An 18,261-nucleotide genomic window follows, 5' to 3' on the forward strand; every position below is an offset into this window, starting at 1 on the left:
CTTTCATAATTTATTATTGAAAGTTCTCTAAAGTATATCTTCTCTTTTCTCCGATAGATAAATATTTTAGAGGGGGGAAATAAATTGCATTTGGGGGGGGGCGAGGAAATAATGCAGCATATATTTATTCAAGTTTCAAAACATAATGTATCTGCTCAGCCAGTCAATCATATCCATTCTTGCCTCCTCTATGTAAGGCTGATTTTCAGGCTTCATGTCCTCAGGCTTTAACTGAGCAAAGCCATGTTCTTGTCCAGGATAGACTTTGACTTTAAAGGGCACTCTACAATATTCTGCCAGTTTTTCCTCCAGCAAAGTGACCTGTAACACACAATCAATTTCATTAGATATCTACAAAAGTTAAGAATCAAAACTTCCAAATTTGCTCCCTTTTAATCTGAATTCCTTCAAGGTTTTTCTTTAAATCTAGTGTTGCCATAACTACAATTAAGCAATAATAAATTCTACCATGCCAGAGTGCAATTATTATTATTAATTTTTTTAAAAATAAAAACATCCATCATTTTAATGCCAAGGCACCCAAGGCAGTTTACAACTTTAATATACTAAAACAAATAATATAAAATGCGAACTTTGCCCAGGGATGGGGTGGAAGAGGTGGAAGATGGAGACAGTCTCACTGGAGCAGACCTAATGTTGTCTTTGCCTGCCTATGTGCCTTCCTGCCAGCCTCCCTCCCTCTCTTATTCTTTTCCACCTGTATCAAGTATGGTTAATCTTTCATTCTCTGCCCTGCTCCTTTAACACACCAGTATGGTTCCTTTTCCATTTGTGGCAATGCCTCTTCCTGACAGAAACAGATGCAAAATAATATTAAATCAGAAAAGTACATACAGGTTGCCTGTCCCTCATTACAGAGGACTTGCAGCTTGTACTCAAGAGGCAATTTCAAGCATCAAGGAAGTTTGAATCGGAAGACAATGGACGCTAAACCGCCAGCTGGAAAGGAGCAGTGGCTGTGGTCCAGCAGGGCTGTGGTGGCATTGGGCAGTCTTCCAGCTTTGGCATAGCCACTTCCTCCTCCACTGGCTGCGCTCGTGGCTGGGTGGTTGCAACCAATTGCAGGAGAGCTATAAAAGCCAGCTGTACCCAAGCCTAAGTCTCAGCTGAGGATACACTACACTTTCTGAGGGTAACCGTGCATAAGACCTTGCTATGGAAGTCTTCAGTCGCCATATTCAGGGCCAGGGAGGAATTTGCCTTCAGACAAATAGAACCTATATGAGTGTGTTTATTTTTTTTGCCTGTTGTTGTTTAGTCGTTTAGTCGTGTCTGCCTCTTCGTGACCCCATGGACCAGAGCACGCCAGGCACTCCTGTCTTCCACTGCCTCCCGCAGTTTGGTCAAACTCATGTTTGTATCTTTGAGAACACTATCCAACCATCTCATCCTCTGTCGGTCCCCTTCTCCTTGTGCCCTCCATCTTTCCCAACATCAGGGTCTTTTCCAGGGAGTCTTCTCTTCTCGTGAAGTGGCCAAAGTATTGGAGCCTCAGCTTCAGGATCTGTCCTTCCAGTGAGCACTCAGGGCTGATTTCCTTAAGAATGGATAGGTTTGATCTTCTTGCAGTCCATGGGACTCTCAAGAGTCTCCTCCAGCACCATAATTCAAAAGCATCAATTCTTCGGCGATCAGCCTTCTTTATGGTCGAGCTCTCACTTCCATAAATCACTACTGGGAAAACCATAGCTTTAACTATACGGACCTTTGTTGGCAAGGTGATGTCTCTGCTTTTTAAGATGCTGTCTAGGTTTGTCATTGCTTTTCTCCCAAGAAGCAATTGCCACATCTTGATGGTGGATAAGACACTGAGTTGAATTCTTAGTCTAGGTGGGCGAGGGTGTCCAGACCCACCACTCCAAGGAATCAGGGTATCCCATTAAAGGAATCTGGGGGAAGCTGCTTTTGTGCGGATGCCCAGACAGGGGCTTATGGGCCATAGCACTCCCAAAATGGTAATTTTGGAGGTGTCACTCCAATTTGATGCACAGGCCTTAACACGGCTGGCGCTGTGGGGGACGCGGGTGGTGCTGTGGTCTAAACCACAGAGCCTAGGGCTTGCCGATCAGAAAGTCGGCGGTTCGAATCCCCGCAATGGGGTGAGCTCACATTGCTTGGTCCCAGCTCCTGCCAACCTAGCAGTTCGAAAGCACGTCAAAGTGCAAGTAGATAAAAAGGTACTGCTCTGGCAGGAAGGTAAATGGTGTTTCCATGCGTCGCTCTGGTTCGCCAGAAGCGGCTTAGTCATGCTGGCCACATGACCCGGAAGCTGTCTGTGGATAAATGCCGGCTTCTCGGCCTACAGAGCGAGATGAGCGCTGTAACCCCAGAGTCATCTGCGACTGGACCAAAAGGTCAGGGGTACCTTTACCTTTTACCTTAACCTTACCAAATAAACTACCAGTAGAAAGGGTTGTTTGATTCAAGATATACACCTGATGTCTGCGCCAAAACCTGCTGACACCTGTGATTAATAAAGCCATAGCCTGTTTAAATCCCAAACGATTGTGTTTATTGTAATGTCACCATGCCTTGGCCCCTCTGCCAGAGACTTCACTGTGCAATAGCTTACCTGATCAGAAGAAATGGTGTGATCTTTTCCACCAAACATGAAAAAGGTAGGATTCAGCAACTTATACCTACTTTCAGAGTCTCTGATGATTCCTAGAACATATTTAAAGAAAGAGGTTAAATCAAGTAATATGTTCTTCAAGGTCAATAGAGAACAAAGGCTTCTATTTACTTCAGCTGTATGTATCTCTCATCCGTTCTTTCTCATGTTCTCAAGGGCAGTAGTTAAAAAACAATAATGCCCCCTCAGCTTAATTAGCAGTGTTATAGGTAATGATTTGTGCCACTATAGCAATCAAATGCCAGGAAAATCCTATATTTTCCTTGTAGGATAATTTTTACTGTTTGATGGTTGAGGTCCCAGATAAGAGGCACACTTGAAAGAAAAAGTTTATTGAATTAGTGTGTTTAGCGACTAATCACTGTTTGTTGCAAATCAGCAACCCTGGTTCATATCTGATGCTAAACTGAACTTCTGTGAAAGTGGAACTCAACTCAACAGAACTTCCCTCCAGACATGTGGAAGAAAAAAAGGTGTTGTGGGCCGAACCCTATGGAACTCCCTCCCACAAGATGTTAGGCAGGCACATAGGATTGCATCCTTATCCCCCTTGTTTGAACAGTGAGAGAACGAAGCATATGTTGCTGAAATAAATAGCCATAATGAATGCTGCAGCTCATCCATACACAGACTTAGACTATAAATGTTTCAGTGCACAAAAACATATGAGCCTGCTCAAGTTTACAAACATTTGTCATTACCATAGAGGGATACCCCAGCTTGAAAATCAGGATTTGTCAACATCAAGTGATGTACAGCCATTCCACCCCAAGAAAATCCAATGACACCGATTTTCATTGCATTGTACTGCTCCTTAAGATAATTCATGAAAATAGCAGCTGTCCTACAACATATGAACAAAAGGGAACTAAGACATCTACATACAATTGCAATATTATCAAAACTTGCTTTCCCACCTTCACCTGCTGTTAAAAAAGCACTGACCCACTCAGGAAGATGCCGGGTTATCAGAGGGCCACTAAATTATGGGAACTGATTTTAAATGAAAGCATTTGCTTTGAATGGCACATGCCCTTTTAAAAGTGTGGGCTTGCCCACAACTGGCGACCAAGAGAGGCACCATTTGGAATTTTATAGAAGTACAAACACAGGAAAGAATGCTTAATTTATCTATGAAAATGGATATCTGGTGCTATTCCTTATTTTTTACACACTTGTAAGAGGAACAACTGAACATGGAAGAGTGACAAGGATTGATAATACTAAACTGAATGTCAAAAGAATGTGTAAACCATGAAGGGGAGTTAATAAGTCTGTTAAGGAATAACAGAGGTGGGGCGTGTCGAATTACAGCTACGTGCAGGGTGCTGCTGAAATTTGAGAGCCTCAAGTCTGCCACTGTTTAGCCTAAAATCCTATGCAGACTTTCTTGGATGTAAGTTCCATTGATCTCAACAGGATTGGCTTCTGAATAAGTATGCTTAGGATCATATTGCATAGCTCAATCAATACAGACCCTCCAAGGGATGTCCCTGGTTTAGAGAAGCCTTCCAAGTTTCTGATTTGATCCTGGAATTTCCCACTTTTCCTTAGAATGTCCCTATTGTCACTGGAGAAATATTAGAGGGTATGGCGTTATCTGACTCCTGAGTTGTCTGAAGGCAATCCTGTATAGGGAAGTTTTTTTTAATGTTTTATTGTGCTTTTATATATGCTGGAAGCTGCCCGGAGTGGCTGGGGCAACCCAGTAAGATGTGTGGGGTATTAATAGGTAAATTATCATTCTGGAATGGGACGTCCCTATTTTCATCAGAGAAATGTTGGAGGGTATGTCAATGCCCCTCCCAAAATTCAATTCTCCTGTTGATGCTGAATTAACCTTATGTTGTCCCCTTAGCTACATCGATTAGTTATAGCTTTGGAATAAATGTTAGTCTTACTTGTCCACCTTCGTGGGATCTCGGTGCTTTAACCAGTCCGCAAAATTCTGCCAACGATCAGTAGTTTTCCATGGTTCTTTTCCCAGGAAGAAATCTGGGCATATGGTTCTGTATGGAATAGCAGACAGATGTTACCCATAACCTGTTCAGCCTTTTAAAAAAATATGTCATTTTAAGTCTGCGCATAGAGATTGCAGCATACAGGAAAGTTTTACCCTTATCTCCCCAGTGACAATCTTTGCAAAAACTCCCTCCCTGTATGCTGTGATTGGCGATAATGAAATCATTTTCATCGACACCACCGCAGATCACTGTGGCATCCAGCCAACATTCATCCAATGTACAGCAGTTAAGAATTCACATATTAAAGGCATTTATTTTCATTAAGTTGTTTAAACCTAGAGTGTTTGTGCTTCAAATTCTTATTCTAAAATCTAGATCATTACACAATTGGTGTGTGACTTGCACTTGCAACAGTTCCATATCCAGGAAAGGAAGAGGCAGTGTCACAGTTCAATGACACATTCCAGCAAGGCAAAAGGACTCAATGAAAAGACAGGGCAGAAAGTTTTTGGCCTAGGGAGGGTGTCTGGTCTAGGGGGTGTCCCAAGGGATGGGCAAAATACCGTATTTTTTGCTCTATAACACGCACCCGACCATAACACGCACGTAGTTTTTAGAGGAGGAAAATCCGTAGGCATGCAACCTGTAGGCATTTCCTCCATAACATGCACAGACATTTCCCCTTGCTTTCTAGGAGGAAAAAAAGTGAGTGTTGTGGTGCAAAAAATACGGTAATAATAATACCCCAATCCTGCGTGCACTGTCTGTAGGCAGGTCCACTCTGAGACCCAGAGAGGCCTGGGCCACTTCTACCTTTTGAGGCCCATAGTCAAAATAATAATTCAAAAAATGACAACACAAAAACAAAATAAGGCACTGAAAAAGGAGTGGTTCATATATATTATCAGTTGATTTGTGGCATAAGAGCAGATACATTTTTATTAATACAGTGGAACCTCGGTTGTCGAACGTAATCCGTTCCGGAGCACTGTTCAACTTCCAAAACGTTTGACAGCTGAGATGCAATTGCAAACTCCTTTTTTAAAATGGAGAAACGCACCTCGGAAGCTGTTTGACTTCCGAGGCGCATTCGAAAACGGAAAGCATTCACTTCTGGGTTGTCGGCATTCGGGTTCCGAATTGTTCGGCTTCCGAAGCGTGTGACAACCGAGGTTCCACTGTATGAACGAAAATTTTACATTCTTTAATATGACACCACACCATCTGTATCAATTAACAAATTTGCACTTCTAAGCTGAGAAGGTGTGTCACGTGTTGCTCCATTGCACATAAAAACAAGTTGTGAAACTTGCCGAATGCCAAAAAAAATGAGGGTCCTGTTGATAAGGCCCTCATGAGTCACCCTTCGATTCATCTGTTGCTAAACCCTTCATATCTAGACTCTGCAGCTAACTCAGTGCTTTGCTATATGTTTAGCATGGATATTAGTAGTCTAGTAGTTATTGGGGGAAACATCCTCAGTGGGACCCCTTCACCCAGAAGAGCATATAAGCAGAGAGCTCCCTCACAGTATCTGAAATATACTCAGAGTCGAGAGTGGATTTCATGCTCTTTATTCAGCTCATAGTGGTGAGGAGGGATGAAAGTTTCCCCAAAGTATCTGCTTTATATACATTATTTACACAATGGGCTGCATGTGATTGGCTAATTCCAGAATTCTCCTGTAGGCCAATCAGATTGTGGATTCACTTCCATCTGGAGCTGGATTGGGTGGCTCCTGCAGACCAATCATACTGCTGCATTGTTCTAGGACCAATCAGACTGCTGCATTTTGGATCCTATTGTTCTAGGACCAATCATACTGCTGCCTTTTGGATACCCTGTGCTAGGTGAAAACAGTGTTGTGGTGGTGTTTGAAGTGGACCTTTGCTGGTCAAGGCCCCCAGCAAAGCCCAGCTTCACCACCAACTGGAACTCACTTTCTCTGAGGAAGGGACAGGATTATGCAGCACTGCTATGAAAAACCCTGCTGAACCCTGTTGTAAACAAAAACCTGCCCTTTCCCCTTATGGGGTACCCAAGAGCCCATATAGAGTCTTTACATAGGTTCCCTATTGGTAGGAGAAAATAACAGAGGCCAACCAGAGAATATTGAGAAGCAAAGCAGCTAGTAAGCCTGATCTTTATTGATCTGTTGCAACAGGGTCCTCACTCGCCACATCGCAGGAGGGAGGAGGAACCCCGAACAATGGCGCGCAAGGCCTTATATAGACATTTTAAATTCCCTGCCCTGGAGCTCAAGACCACCCCTCCATACATCATACATACATCACAGAAAAGGCGGTCTAAAACAGAAATTTGAATGTTGTTTTTCTCCTGTCATTGTTTATCTCCTGTCTGGCAGGTTACTTGATTGGATTGCCTGGGAAGCCTGGCCAGTCTTTTGTAATTATAAGTAATTAGTTCCTGGGCCAGGTCACAGGCTCACACCCTATTCATATCTTAAATGTGCCCTTAAGACAGGAATGTGCCCTTAAGACAGGATTTTTGAGGAAAGAGACATTGGGGAGGTTTCCCACTTTGACCTTGCAGAGAAAACATTTGCTCAGTTTAGGAATCAAAATGGTTTCAGGTCGGTCTTCCTGTGCTGATCGATGTACGTGCTTGGTTGGTATACTTATGAACATGACCATATATCAAGACCTCAAACTTCCTATCACAACCCATCAAATTCTTTATTTGTAAGCCATTTTATTTCCAGATCTGCTGTGAAAACAATGCATTAAGTGCCCACATTTCAGATAATATTTCTTAATGTACGTTTTTTAATGAGACTAATGCCTTTCAGGAAGACATTCAGACAAGAGGTGACGGATAACTTTTCTGTGTGAAAATCACAAGCCAGGTCAAATTTCTGGCCTTGCAACCATAACGTAGAGATTGAGGAAGGTTAAAAAGAACCAATTGCTCACATGTATCCTTTAGCTGCGACGATATCAGCAACGTATCTGGTATCTGGGAACTGCCATCCATATATGTCGTGAATCACAATCACAGCTTTGTCCGTGTTGGAAGGAGGCTGGCAAACATATGCTTTGATGTTATCAACTTGCACATCTTGGCCACGCCCCATGTAAGTGCTTCTTCTTCCAACATCATATTGGAAAGGTAAATCCTGACTAGTCATTACAAAAAACTGAAATGTAAACAAAATGTAATTAGTCAAATATAAACAAAAAGAAGCTATTGTTAAAAAAACAAAAATGACCCACACACACGGAGCAACAGAAATATAGTGTTCCATGCCACCCTAATCTCTTGAGCGGTGTGAAATTCCAGGGGTTCCAGGATTTGTGTTTCCTTTGAAAATGAGGCACAGCAGAGACTGTGGTAACTTTATGACATATGGTTTATTTACACATAGAGTTGCAATCAAAATTATTCAACCCCCATTTCAAATCAGGTTTGTTATCAAAATTTGCAGACTTTCAGCTGTTGGCAATGAGCAAATCGGAACAAAAGCAATTGAAATAGCTCAACACAATAGATGCTTCAAGTGGTTCCCCCAAATTCAGCTGAAATTGCAAGTTATACTGGCTTCTCCAGTCTAACTACTGCATTTCCTCAAATGTAACGCACACCTTTTTTGGCCAAATTACTTCATAAAACTAGAGTGCGCACTAGATTTGATGACACATTTACATTTGCCAGCAAATACATTTTTGGTTTCAGTGTTTTGGAAACTGAGGTGCGCATTAGATTTGATGGCGCATTCAGTTCACATAAATATGGTATTATTTAACCCCCTGAATAGAACCCCTCACAACAGCACAAATACAACAGGTGTTGTCAGTGTTTTTCTTTCTAGAAAAATAGGTTCCAGTATTCACCAGGAAGTTGTCACAGTAAGTGCCACACTTTTTAACAGCAACAAAAATAGGTGCTGGTACTGAGTACCTTTGAGTACCTGCTGAGAGAGAAAAAAACACGGGGTGTTTTCTCAAGCACATCTGATGCAACTAATCAAGGGCTTCATTAGATTGGAAAAAAAGAAGAAAGCACAGTATGGGAAACAAGTTCAGACCAAAGTGCCAAGGACAAATTTAAAGGGACACCTTGAATACTGTGCCAGCAGCAACTCATGTAAAAGTCAAAAGTGAGGAAGGGGGTTGTTTTTTAAAGCCTCCAGCATAGTTCTATACACACACCAATATTAAAACAAAGATTACTAGTAGTTGTAGTGATTGTGAAAATTGATGAAAGTAAGTTCCAGCTTCTTTGAAGTATACAAACTGGGAACAGACAGAATGAATAACAGAATAATAAATAATAATACTAATTTTTTATTTATACCCCGCCCTTCCTGGTTTAAAAACCAGGCTCAGGGTGGCTAACAGCAAATATAAAACATTGATTAAAATGTGACTTAAAAACAGCATAAAACAGCATAAAATGAATCATCAATATCAATAAAATTCAGGAGCCTTTTTTTGGGGGGGGGGGGACCCAGTCAGTAGACATCAAATGATCACCAGGGCTAACTGACCAAGTTGGTCCTACTAGGGCCAGCAAGGAGACCAGGGAGGAATTTAAATGTGTGGTTCCAAGAAAGGGTTTCTTCATAGAAGAGGAAAGGGAAAAGGGAATAGAGGATCAGGCTAATTCAAATTGAAAGCCAGTTGGAATAGCTCTGTCTTACAGGCCCTGCCTGTGGAAGGAGATCAAGTCCTGCAGAAAACTGTAGTTGAAAATCGACATGCCAACCTGAGGGCCTGTTGAGTGGGTGGCCAGAGCACAGGGTGCATCAAAGCGGCAATGCTTGAAAAAACACTGCACTTTAATAAGACTGAAAGGTGGGGTCCCACTTCAAAGGCAGATGAGTGCTATTAAGCAAATGATGAGAACATGGTAATTGTCAATTCAGCTGCCTCCAGACAGCAGGCCTGATGTAAGAGACCTTAGTGAAAAAGTTGTTGTAATCTGCGCTAATAGTAATTTGAACACTGAATACCTTGGAATTCATACAAATTGCTGACTAGGAATACGGGGCAAGGCAATTGCAATTAAGAGAGGCATATGCTGGAAGCAGGCCTGTCCATACATTATTGATGGCTAGTTGCTACATTCTTGCAGTTGTTTTTGCAATTGTAATAGTTGCCATTGGAAGCAGCTTGTTGTTGTTGTTGTTGTTGTTGTTGTTGTTGTTGTTGTTGTTGTTGTATTCAAATTATCTACCCGCAGATCTTAAGGTGGTCCACAACATAAAAGCATAATGTAAAACACAGAATACATAATAAAAACAAGAACCCTCAATAATCCCCCACTCCACAACACATTTTAAAAGGACATTGGATGTCAATCAGCCAAGCGCAAAGGTAAAGGGACCCCTGACCGTCAAGGGCTCCCCCAAGTTGATGGGCATTGCCATTCAGATGGCGTGCGTGTGCCACATCTTGTGATCACAAACCCTCCAAGTGTCCCTGTTTTCCAGGGACAGCCCCGGATTTACAGAAGCTGTCCCGGTTTCAAATTTGATCCTGAATGTCCCACTTTTCCTTAGGACATCCCTATTTTAATTGGAGAAATGTGGGAGGGTATGGAGTTATGCCACCCACAAGCCAATGAGATAAATAACTCTACAACCTTTAGAAGACATCTGAATGCAGCCCTGTATAGGGAAGTTTTTTTAATGTTTAGTGTTTTATTATGTTTTTATATATGTTGGGAGCCACTCAGAGTGGCTGGAGAAACCCAATCAGGTGGGTGGGGAGGCTCAGCCAGATGGGCAGGGTATAAATTATTATTATTATTATTATTATTATTATTATTATTATTATTATTGACGTTCCTGGTTTTATCAGAGAAATGTTGGAGGGTGTGTTTATGCAGGGTGGGGCTTACATTGGCACCCCAATATTTAATTCTAGTTGGCATCCCTGTGGCCTGGAAATGCTCTTCTATAATGGCAAGTCCCTGATTCATCAAAACAAGATTGTTGGTGCAATCATTTCCTCCACCATTTCCTTTTCCGGGATTTCCTCATTCTCACAGCCAGCTAGCTTTGATGTGGTCTGCACCAAAGACCAAGCAACTGGTGAGTTCAACAATTTCAGCGGAATCCTGTTTTGCCGGATGGGCATTTGAATGAATCTTGCGTTGCCACCCTCATTGCAACCCTCAGTGTAGATGGAACTGGAGGCACCAAGCGTTCCTCCTCATTATTCCCAGAACCTTCCATCAGCAATTATTTGCCAGTAATGTTTGTCCTTCCCACCTACATGTCATGCTGGAGAACAAGGGTGGCAAATGTCTGTATTTTCGGGAGCGGCTCTGAACTGAAATTCAAAACGCCAGCATGAGGAAGAAGAAAATTCAGAACTGGGAAATTTATATGGACTTTTGTTGCTATGCTGTTTCTCGATACACATTCTTTTATCGCTGCTTGGTTTATTATTTTATGTGTGCTTTATTGGGCTCCTTCGGGGGAAAGGATGGGATGGAATTTGAATTAAGAATTGCAGCAGTAATAATTCCGAGCTGCCAGCTACTCATGCCTGGCACATTGTACTGGTTTACAAGAGATGGGTGAAATAACTTAAGTCCAGTGCTGGAGGACAACTTTGATTTAGGACAAGATTGGCTTCCACCAGAAGGTCTTGTGCCATTCCGTAGTGTCATCTGACCTTCTGTATGTGTTTAGTCTTAGGGCAGAAGGTCAGGTGAATGCACAGAAGTCAGGCGTGGGTCCAACTGGTTGAGCTGATCCCCCTGCACATTTTTATTCTCCCTGGCATGTCTACCAGCTCCACCTGGTATGCAGACTGAGATCCTACCTGCCCGCGGACTGCCTTGCCAGAGTGGTGCATGCTCTAGTTATCTCCCGCTTGGACTACTCCAATGCGCTCTACGTGGGGCTACCTTTCAAAGTGACCCAGAAACTACAACTAATCCAGAATGCAGCAGCTAGACTGGTGACTGGGAGTGGTCGCTGAGACCATAAAACACTGGTCCTGAAAGACTTTCATTGGCTCCCAGTACATTTCTGAGCACAATTCAAAGTGCTGGTGTTAACCTTTAAAGCCCTAAATGGCCTCAGCCCACTACAGTGGCGTAGCGTGGGGGTGCCAGGGGTGCCGGCCGCACCGGGCGCAACATGGGCGGGGGGCGCGCTCGCACTAGCAGCTCCCTGCCCCTACTAAAATCCACGGGTTAGGGAGCCCGCACTCGCTTGGCTTGGCGAGGAGGTCGTGGAACGGGGAGAGCGAAGCCTTCTGCCACGGGCAAAAAAAGGAGAGGAAGCCGGGCGGGCGGGCTGGCTGGCTGGCTGGCGGGGGTCTGGCTGCGCCTGCTGCTGCCGTTGCCGCTGCTGTCGGGGCTTTGACAGCTTGGCGAAGCGGAGGGAGAGGAGCTTTATGGTAATTGCGGCTCTCTCTCCACTGGCCGCCTGGCTAGTGAGCCGAGCCGAGCCGGGAGTCTGGCGAGGGGGCGGGAAGAGACTTTTCCACCTCGCCTGGTCAAAAAGGAGAGCGGAGTCTCCTCAGGGCGCCCTCAGGCAGGGCAGGGCAAGCAGAGCGAGGAGGAGAGAGAGGGGAAGGGGGGGGAGCAGCCAGGAAACGCTGCGGTGTGGAGGAGGAATCAATTAAGGAGAGAAAGCGAAAAGCCTTGGAGAAAGGGGGGGAAAGGAAAGAAAAGAGGCAGCTCCAGGAGAGCGCGGGGGAAAGAGAAGCCTCGCTGCTGCTTGGGAGAGTAAATTACTGTACTTGCCTTGCCCCGGGTTAGGGGGCACAAATTACTTGCCTTGCCCCGGGTGCTGATAACCCACGCTACGCCGCTGGCCCAGTACACCTGAAGGAGCGTCTCCACTCCCATTGTTTGGCCCGGACACTGAGGTCCAGCTCCGAGGGCCTTCTGGCGGTTCCCTCACTGCGAGAAGTGAGGTTACAGGGAACCAGGCAGAGGGCCTTCTCTGTAGTGGCGCCCACCCTGTGGAATGCCCTCCCATCAGATGTCAAGGAAACAAACAACTACTTGACTTTTAGAAAATACCTGAAGACAGCCCTGTTTAGGGAAGTTTTTGATGTTTTCAGTTTTATCGTGTTTTCAGTTTTATTGTGTTTTCAATATTCTATTGGGAGCCACCCAGAATGGCTGGGGAAACCCAGCCAGATGGGCGGGGTATAAATAATAAATTATTATCATAAAATTATTACCGTATAATATCTGAAAAGGCCTCCAAATTCATCACAAATAAATTAACCAAATAATAATAATAATACCCTAGTGAGGTTCACATATTGTGTTACTAAAAGCAATTTAATTAACTATAGCACACAGCATGCTTGTACAATAAAGCGACTGCACTTAAAGAAACATTTAAATTGTGGGTCATATGTATGAAGCAAGGGTGATGAGAAAGAAAGATCTAAACCACCCAAATAGACTCCTATAAAACTAAATTAGACTCAGAGGCCTTAGTGCTTTTTTCCAAAAGGAATTAAAAGCACATCTAAGTAATACAGTAGCCTGCCAGGCTTTCCTTGGGAAGTCTATTCCATAGTCAGTGTCATCACTGAGAAAAGTTGTTAGCCAGTGAAAAATATTGAAAAGGGGAGTCTCTGCAATTAGGGCAGTGCACAAGAGGAGTTTGGAATATTCAATAAATTTGGTTGGGAAAAGCCCAGTTCTTAATTAGTTCCATTGCACCCTGTCTCATTTCAGCTATTCACTGACATCAGGCTACAGATGAGCAGTTTTGGTTTCTCTCAATTTTCCCAATTAGTTCTCCACAATCTTATATCAGGAAGTCATACTGAAATGCAACCAGCACCTTCCAGCAAATCTCTCCCACTGTATGCAGTTTTGCCTAATATATTTATCATTTATTTCTAAACTGCTTAATATTCCAAAAACCTCTAACCAGTGCTCAGCTTGTACTATATAAAAATAATATTTTTGCCAAATATTTTCCTTGAATAGAATGCAATTTTTTATGTTGAATAATATTTTATGTCCACTTTGTTGCAGTATGTGCATTTTTGTACACATTGCTTGGCCACAGAACTGCATGGCAAAATTCAGAAAAGTTTGAATTTCGAAGGATGTCTGGGTTTCAGTTCTCATGTTGTTTTGGAAAGAACAAATTCAGGAGCTTTGCTTTCAAGTGAACTGAACCAAATTCCTCCCCTGTCCCTACATCTGACATCATAACTTCACAGCGCATAGCTGTCAAGTGTCCCTTATTTGGCGGGACAGTCACTTATCCCAGCGCCATGTCCCGCTGCTGTCCCTTATTGATGATGTCCCTTAAATAAGCTACTGAAGGTAATGGGGCCCTTCTATGTCCAGCTGTCCTTTGTCAACATCAAATTGTTGCTGGTTTTTTTGTGTTGAATATATGCTATATGGTAATTTATGGACCTAATAGGTATCTAAAGCCATTTGCACGCAACAAAATATGTATTTTATCAAAGTAATTGTTGATCCCTTATTTTGGCTGCTGATCCCTTATTTTTGAGGCTGCTGGTCCCTTATTTTCAAATCTGTAAGTTGACAGCTATGCCACAGCGTATGCACATTAATGATTAAATGCAATTATCCCTGCATGGTGGACAAATATTTTCATGCCCATTAAAAGGGAAATGGGCCAAAGAGCAGCAGATGATAACAGCTGTGTGATCCATATTTGAATCAACCTAGCTTGGGGCTATTCCAGCCTTTCCTTAAGCTTTTTTGTATTTATTCGGCTAGTCAAACTCTTTGCTGCCTCTTCCCTTTGTACTTCTATGCTTTTAGATGCATTGAGTTCCCTCTAGTGGAAGAAAAAATGGGATAAAGGTATCTAGAACAAATAAGCACACAACCTGCGGGTATTTATACAGTGCTTTCAGGTATAAACATCCCCACAATTTGAACCAATTTCTTGTTGCTCTCTCCTGATTGACTCCAGCAAAAAATATGCCATCTTCTTTCCTACACCGGTTACAGTGCAAACTTATTTATGTGTCTTCTCCGCAGAAGTTTGCTTCACTGAGTACAGTGCGGCTTCTCCCCGGTAAATGTTAATGGGATTGCAGCCTCAAACTGAAAAAGTCAGCTGTGTGAATTTCCTTTCCCCACTGATCACAACTCAATGATATTTTCATTTATGAGCTTTATGACGTTCTTTTGCAGCGCTGGCCACATGACCCGGAAGCTGTACGCCGGCTCCCTCGGCCAATAAAGCGAGATGAGCGCCGCAACCCCAGAGTCGGTCACGACTGGACCTAATCGTCAGGGGTCCCTTTACCTTTACCTTTTTTAGATCTAGCCTTAGTATCCTTTAGCTGGGGTACTATTAGTATTAATTTTTACATACAAAATCACCTCTCACCCCCACAACAGTCACTCTAAGAGACTGATAATGGGCTTGGTGTCTGCACACCCCTCCCTTTGTGCACCTGGCTTCAGCACTTCTGTTATACAGTCCCAGAATCATAGAGTTGCAGTGTTGAAAAGGTCATTTAGTCCAATACAGGAATCTTTTGCCCACCATGGGGCCCCAACCCACCAGTGGTGTAGCGTGGGTTGCTGGAGCCCAGGGTGTGGGGGGCCATGCTGGTGGACAGGAATACAAGCTTCCTTGCCGCAGTTCTGGCCTCAATGAGGGAGCCTGTCCTGGGGGCACTTGATTGCCCCCTCCGAATTCTGTGCCCAGGGCCATGGCCCTCCTGCCACCCGCCACGCCTCTGAAACGCATGACCCTGAGATTAAGAGTCTCATGCTCTACCAACTGAGCAATCAGCCAGTTGTGAGCTATTAAGCCATATTTGCCTGTTATGTCCAAACTAATAAATTTGGAGACAAAACCAGAAAATGCTTGTGCTGACAGAGCAGTCTGCTTAGTGCTATGTTAAATTCCTCTGTGTGGTTCAGCAAACCACAGAACTGTTCTATTATGGTGCATGAGTGAAGCAAGCACAGGTCACAATGTTCCCTCTTGTTCTAATAAATTATGATTCATTAGTCCGATATTGCTGCATTTGAACTGGGCCACAATTGCGTAGTCAAGGTCAAAATACACTGTGTGACCCTGGGCGATTTGCCACCTCCCACATTAGCGTGTCTCACAGGCTTTATTGTGAGGGCGAAATTGAAGAGTTGCCTTGAGCAACCCTGAAGAAAGGGAAGGGAGAAAAAAATCTGTATAGTAACAGTAGCCACCCTGTGAATTTGGTAGCCAAGCAGATGTTTGAACGTACATTTCTGAAACTCAAATGTATTCAGATACTGTACACAATGGCAATTTATTTTACATGTACTTGGGATAATTGCAGACGGGCTTAATTTGCAGATGGGTTGGTGTTGTTTTTTTTTACTTATCAAATTCCCTCTGGAAAGGGTAAATCCAGCTTAAAATCCAGATACAGCGGTACCTCTGGTTAAGTACTTAATTCGTTCCGGAGGTCCGTTCTTAACCTGAAGCCGTTCTTAACCTGAAGCACCACTTTAGCTAATGGGGCCTCTCGCTGCTGCCGCGCCGCCAGAGCACAATTTATGTTCTCATCCTGAAGTAAAGTTCTTAACCCGAGGTACTATTTCTGGGTTAGCGGAGTCTGTAACCTGAAGTGTATGTAACCCGAGGTACCACTGTACAGGCATTTTGGTGTGTACATGAGGATCACCATTTGCACAATAAGCATCTCTCTGAAAGCATGCCTTATCTTGAGTCCCTCTCTTGATATTTGCACAGATATCCTGCTAATTTCAGTAGCAAATCTGCTATGATTTGGTGGCAGCAATTCAAAAACGATGTTCTCCATACAAAACAGATAGGACTTGAGTAACACTAGCTGAAGATTGTCTTAAGCACTTCAAAGAATATTAGTCATATTCCTTTATTTATTTTTATAGAATACAGTATAGAACTCTTTGTGGGAGGACTCAAAAATAAAAAAGGATTATTTTCGTTTTGTTTCCTACTACGTAATATATAAAATCTAGCATCTTAATCCCTTGCAAAATATGTTCTAGTAATTTAAGTAACAACACATTAGCATTTATATAGCTCTTCTGGGTGTTCAGAGCACATACATTATTTTGTAAAAACAATAGCAACCATGTAAAGTTGATTATTATTGTTATCCGCTGACCGCAAGTGGGCTGGGTGGGTGTTAGGCTAAGAGAGAGTGGTCTGCCTACAGTCATGTAATGAGTTTGAAGCAGAGGTAAGATCTGAAGCCAAGAGTTCCTGATGGGTAGCTTACACTCAAAACCACTAAAATACACTGCCATTATTTGTAACACCTGTCACTGCTTAAATCTCCATTTCTCCCCCCTTTGCTCCACAGTTTTATAGAACTGCAGCTGTCCTAACCTCAGGATAGGGTAGGAGGCATTCTTGCCCTACCTGAACATACCTGGATTGGAGGGGTTGTGACCTAAACCCAACGAAGATTCCTTTGGCGATGAGGAGAAACTTGCAGGTTGTCGGCTGATGTAAGGAAAATAAAACGCAGCACCAGTAACAGTTCTATAGCTGCTGCTCAGATTCCATTCCAGTGCTGTGTTCCTTTCAGATGTTATGGGAGATATGAAGTTAGGAGAAGAAGGTGGAGGCTGCTTTGAAGACAAATGTCTAATCCAGAAAGACAGGAAAGGGGATGGGACGTGGATTCAAAGAGACAGGCTTCTCTTGTTCCCCAAGGCTGATTTTTAGAGTTGTGTTTTTTTGGCGGGGTGGGGGTAACAACTGAAGAACAGAGAGAAGCTGCTAAGGAGAACGCACTATGCAATTTCCTCGCAGCCAGCCATCTAGGTTTCTGTTTAAGCTAAAAAAGGACAACCCTCTGGCAAGATCTCTGGCTCTGAACGTATAATTTAGATTGCTTCATGTATATTTGCTGCTTCTTCCTGTGGCTACTGTAGAAGAAACTTAATATGTGGCAAAAGTGTAGGGAGAGAGATGGCCAGTTCTAAGGCTTTTTGCAGGAAGGGGGGGTGGCTCTAGGAAAGGGATGTGCTATGCGTCCCCAATATTCCCTGCTCCAAATTCGAGGGTCAGGATTTTACAGTTGTGGGACACTGCTGTAGCCCCAGCCACATGTTCAGTCATGCAAAGTTGGTGCTACTTAGACGCTTACTTTCTCAAGTCAGCTTTAGGCTCCTGTTGTTTGTGGGTCTGACAAGTTTCCAGCTGGCTACAGTTGACCCTGGATATGTGGTTAGCATGTCTTTCATAGGGATAGGGGATAATATTTATTTAGTTCACACTTAACAGTGAGCTGACCTAATTCACACATTCTGAAGCAATAGGCAAACTGAAAAAACAGCCACTCTTTGACATTTGCACCTCCCTGAATATTGCAGAGAATGTACACAGCCAAGTAATGTCTGCAAAAAATGCATGTACAGTGGTACCTGGGGTTACATATGCTTCAGGTTACATACACTTCAGGTTACAGACTCTGCTAACCCAGAAATAGTACCTCGGGTTAAGAACTTTGCTTCAGGATGAGAACAGAAATCGGGCAGCGGCAGCAGCGGGAAGCCCCATTAGCTAAAGTGGTGCTTCAGGTTAAGAACAGTTTCAGGTTAAGAACGGACCTCCGGAACGAATTAAGTACTTAACCCGAGGTACCACTGTACTAGGATAAAGTGTGCACGTAATGAAAATAGCACACAGAAGTCGAAGGAGCGAAAATTGCT

At 43.3% G+C, this 18,261-nt stretch overlaps 1 protein-coding gene across 3 annotated transcripts; it reads right to left on the reverse strand.

The window, feature by feature from the left end:
• Positions 1 to 105: 105 nt before the first annotated feature.
• On the reverse strand, positions 106 to 17,297 carry LOC309539091 (carboxymethylenebutenolidase homolog). Of its 3 annotated transcripts, none has more exons than XM_082234873.1 (7): positions 16,974 to 17,296; positions 8,469 to 8,545; positions 7,551 to 7,774; positions 4,555 to 4,662; positions 3,355 to 3,497; positions 2,594 to 2,685; positions 106 to 321 (listed from the first exon to the last, which is right to left on the reverse strand). In XM_082234873.1, exons 3-7 carry the CDS (start codon positions 7,763 to 7,765, stop codon positions 136 to 138), a joined length of 744 nt encoding a protein of 247 aa, XP_082090999.1. In that variant the 5' UTR covers positions 7,766 to 7,774; positions 8,469 to 8,545; positions 16,974 to 17,296; the 3' UTR covers positions 106 to 135. The 3 variants fall into 3 exon arrangements, with proteins under 3 accessions (XP_082090999.1, XP_082090998.1, XP_082091000.1); XM_082234872.1 differs by having other exon boundaries at positions 8,469 to 8,548; XM_082234874.1 differs by lacking the exon at positions 8,469 to 8,545 and having other exon boundaries at positions 16,974 to 17,297.
• Between the last annotated feature and the right edge of the window lie 964 nt (positions 17,298 to 18,261).

This window comes from Podarcis vaucheri, assembly GCF_965113315.1.
Source record: "Podarcis vaucheri genome assembly, chromosome: 8".
Lineage (NCBI taxonomy): Eukaryota > Metazoa > Chordata > Lepidosauria > Squamata > Lacertidae > Podarcis > Podarcis vaucheri.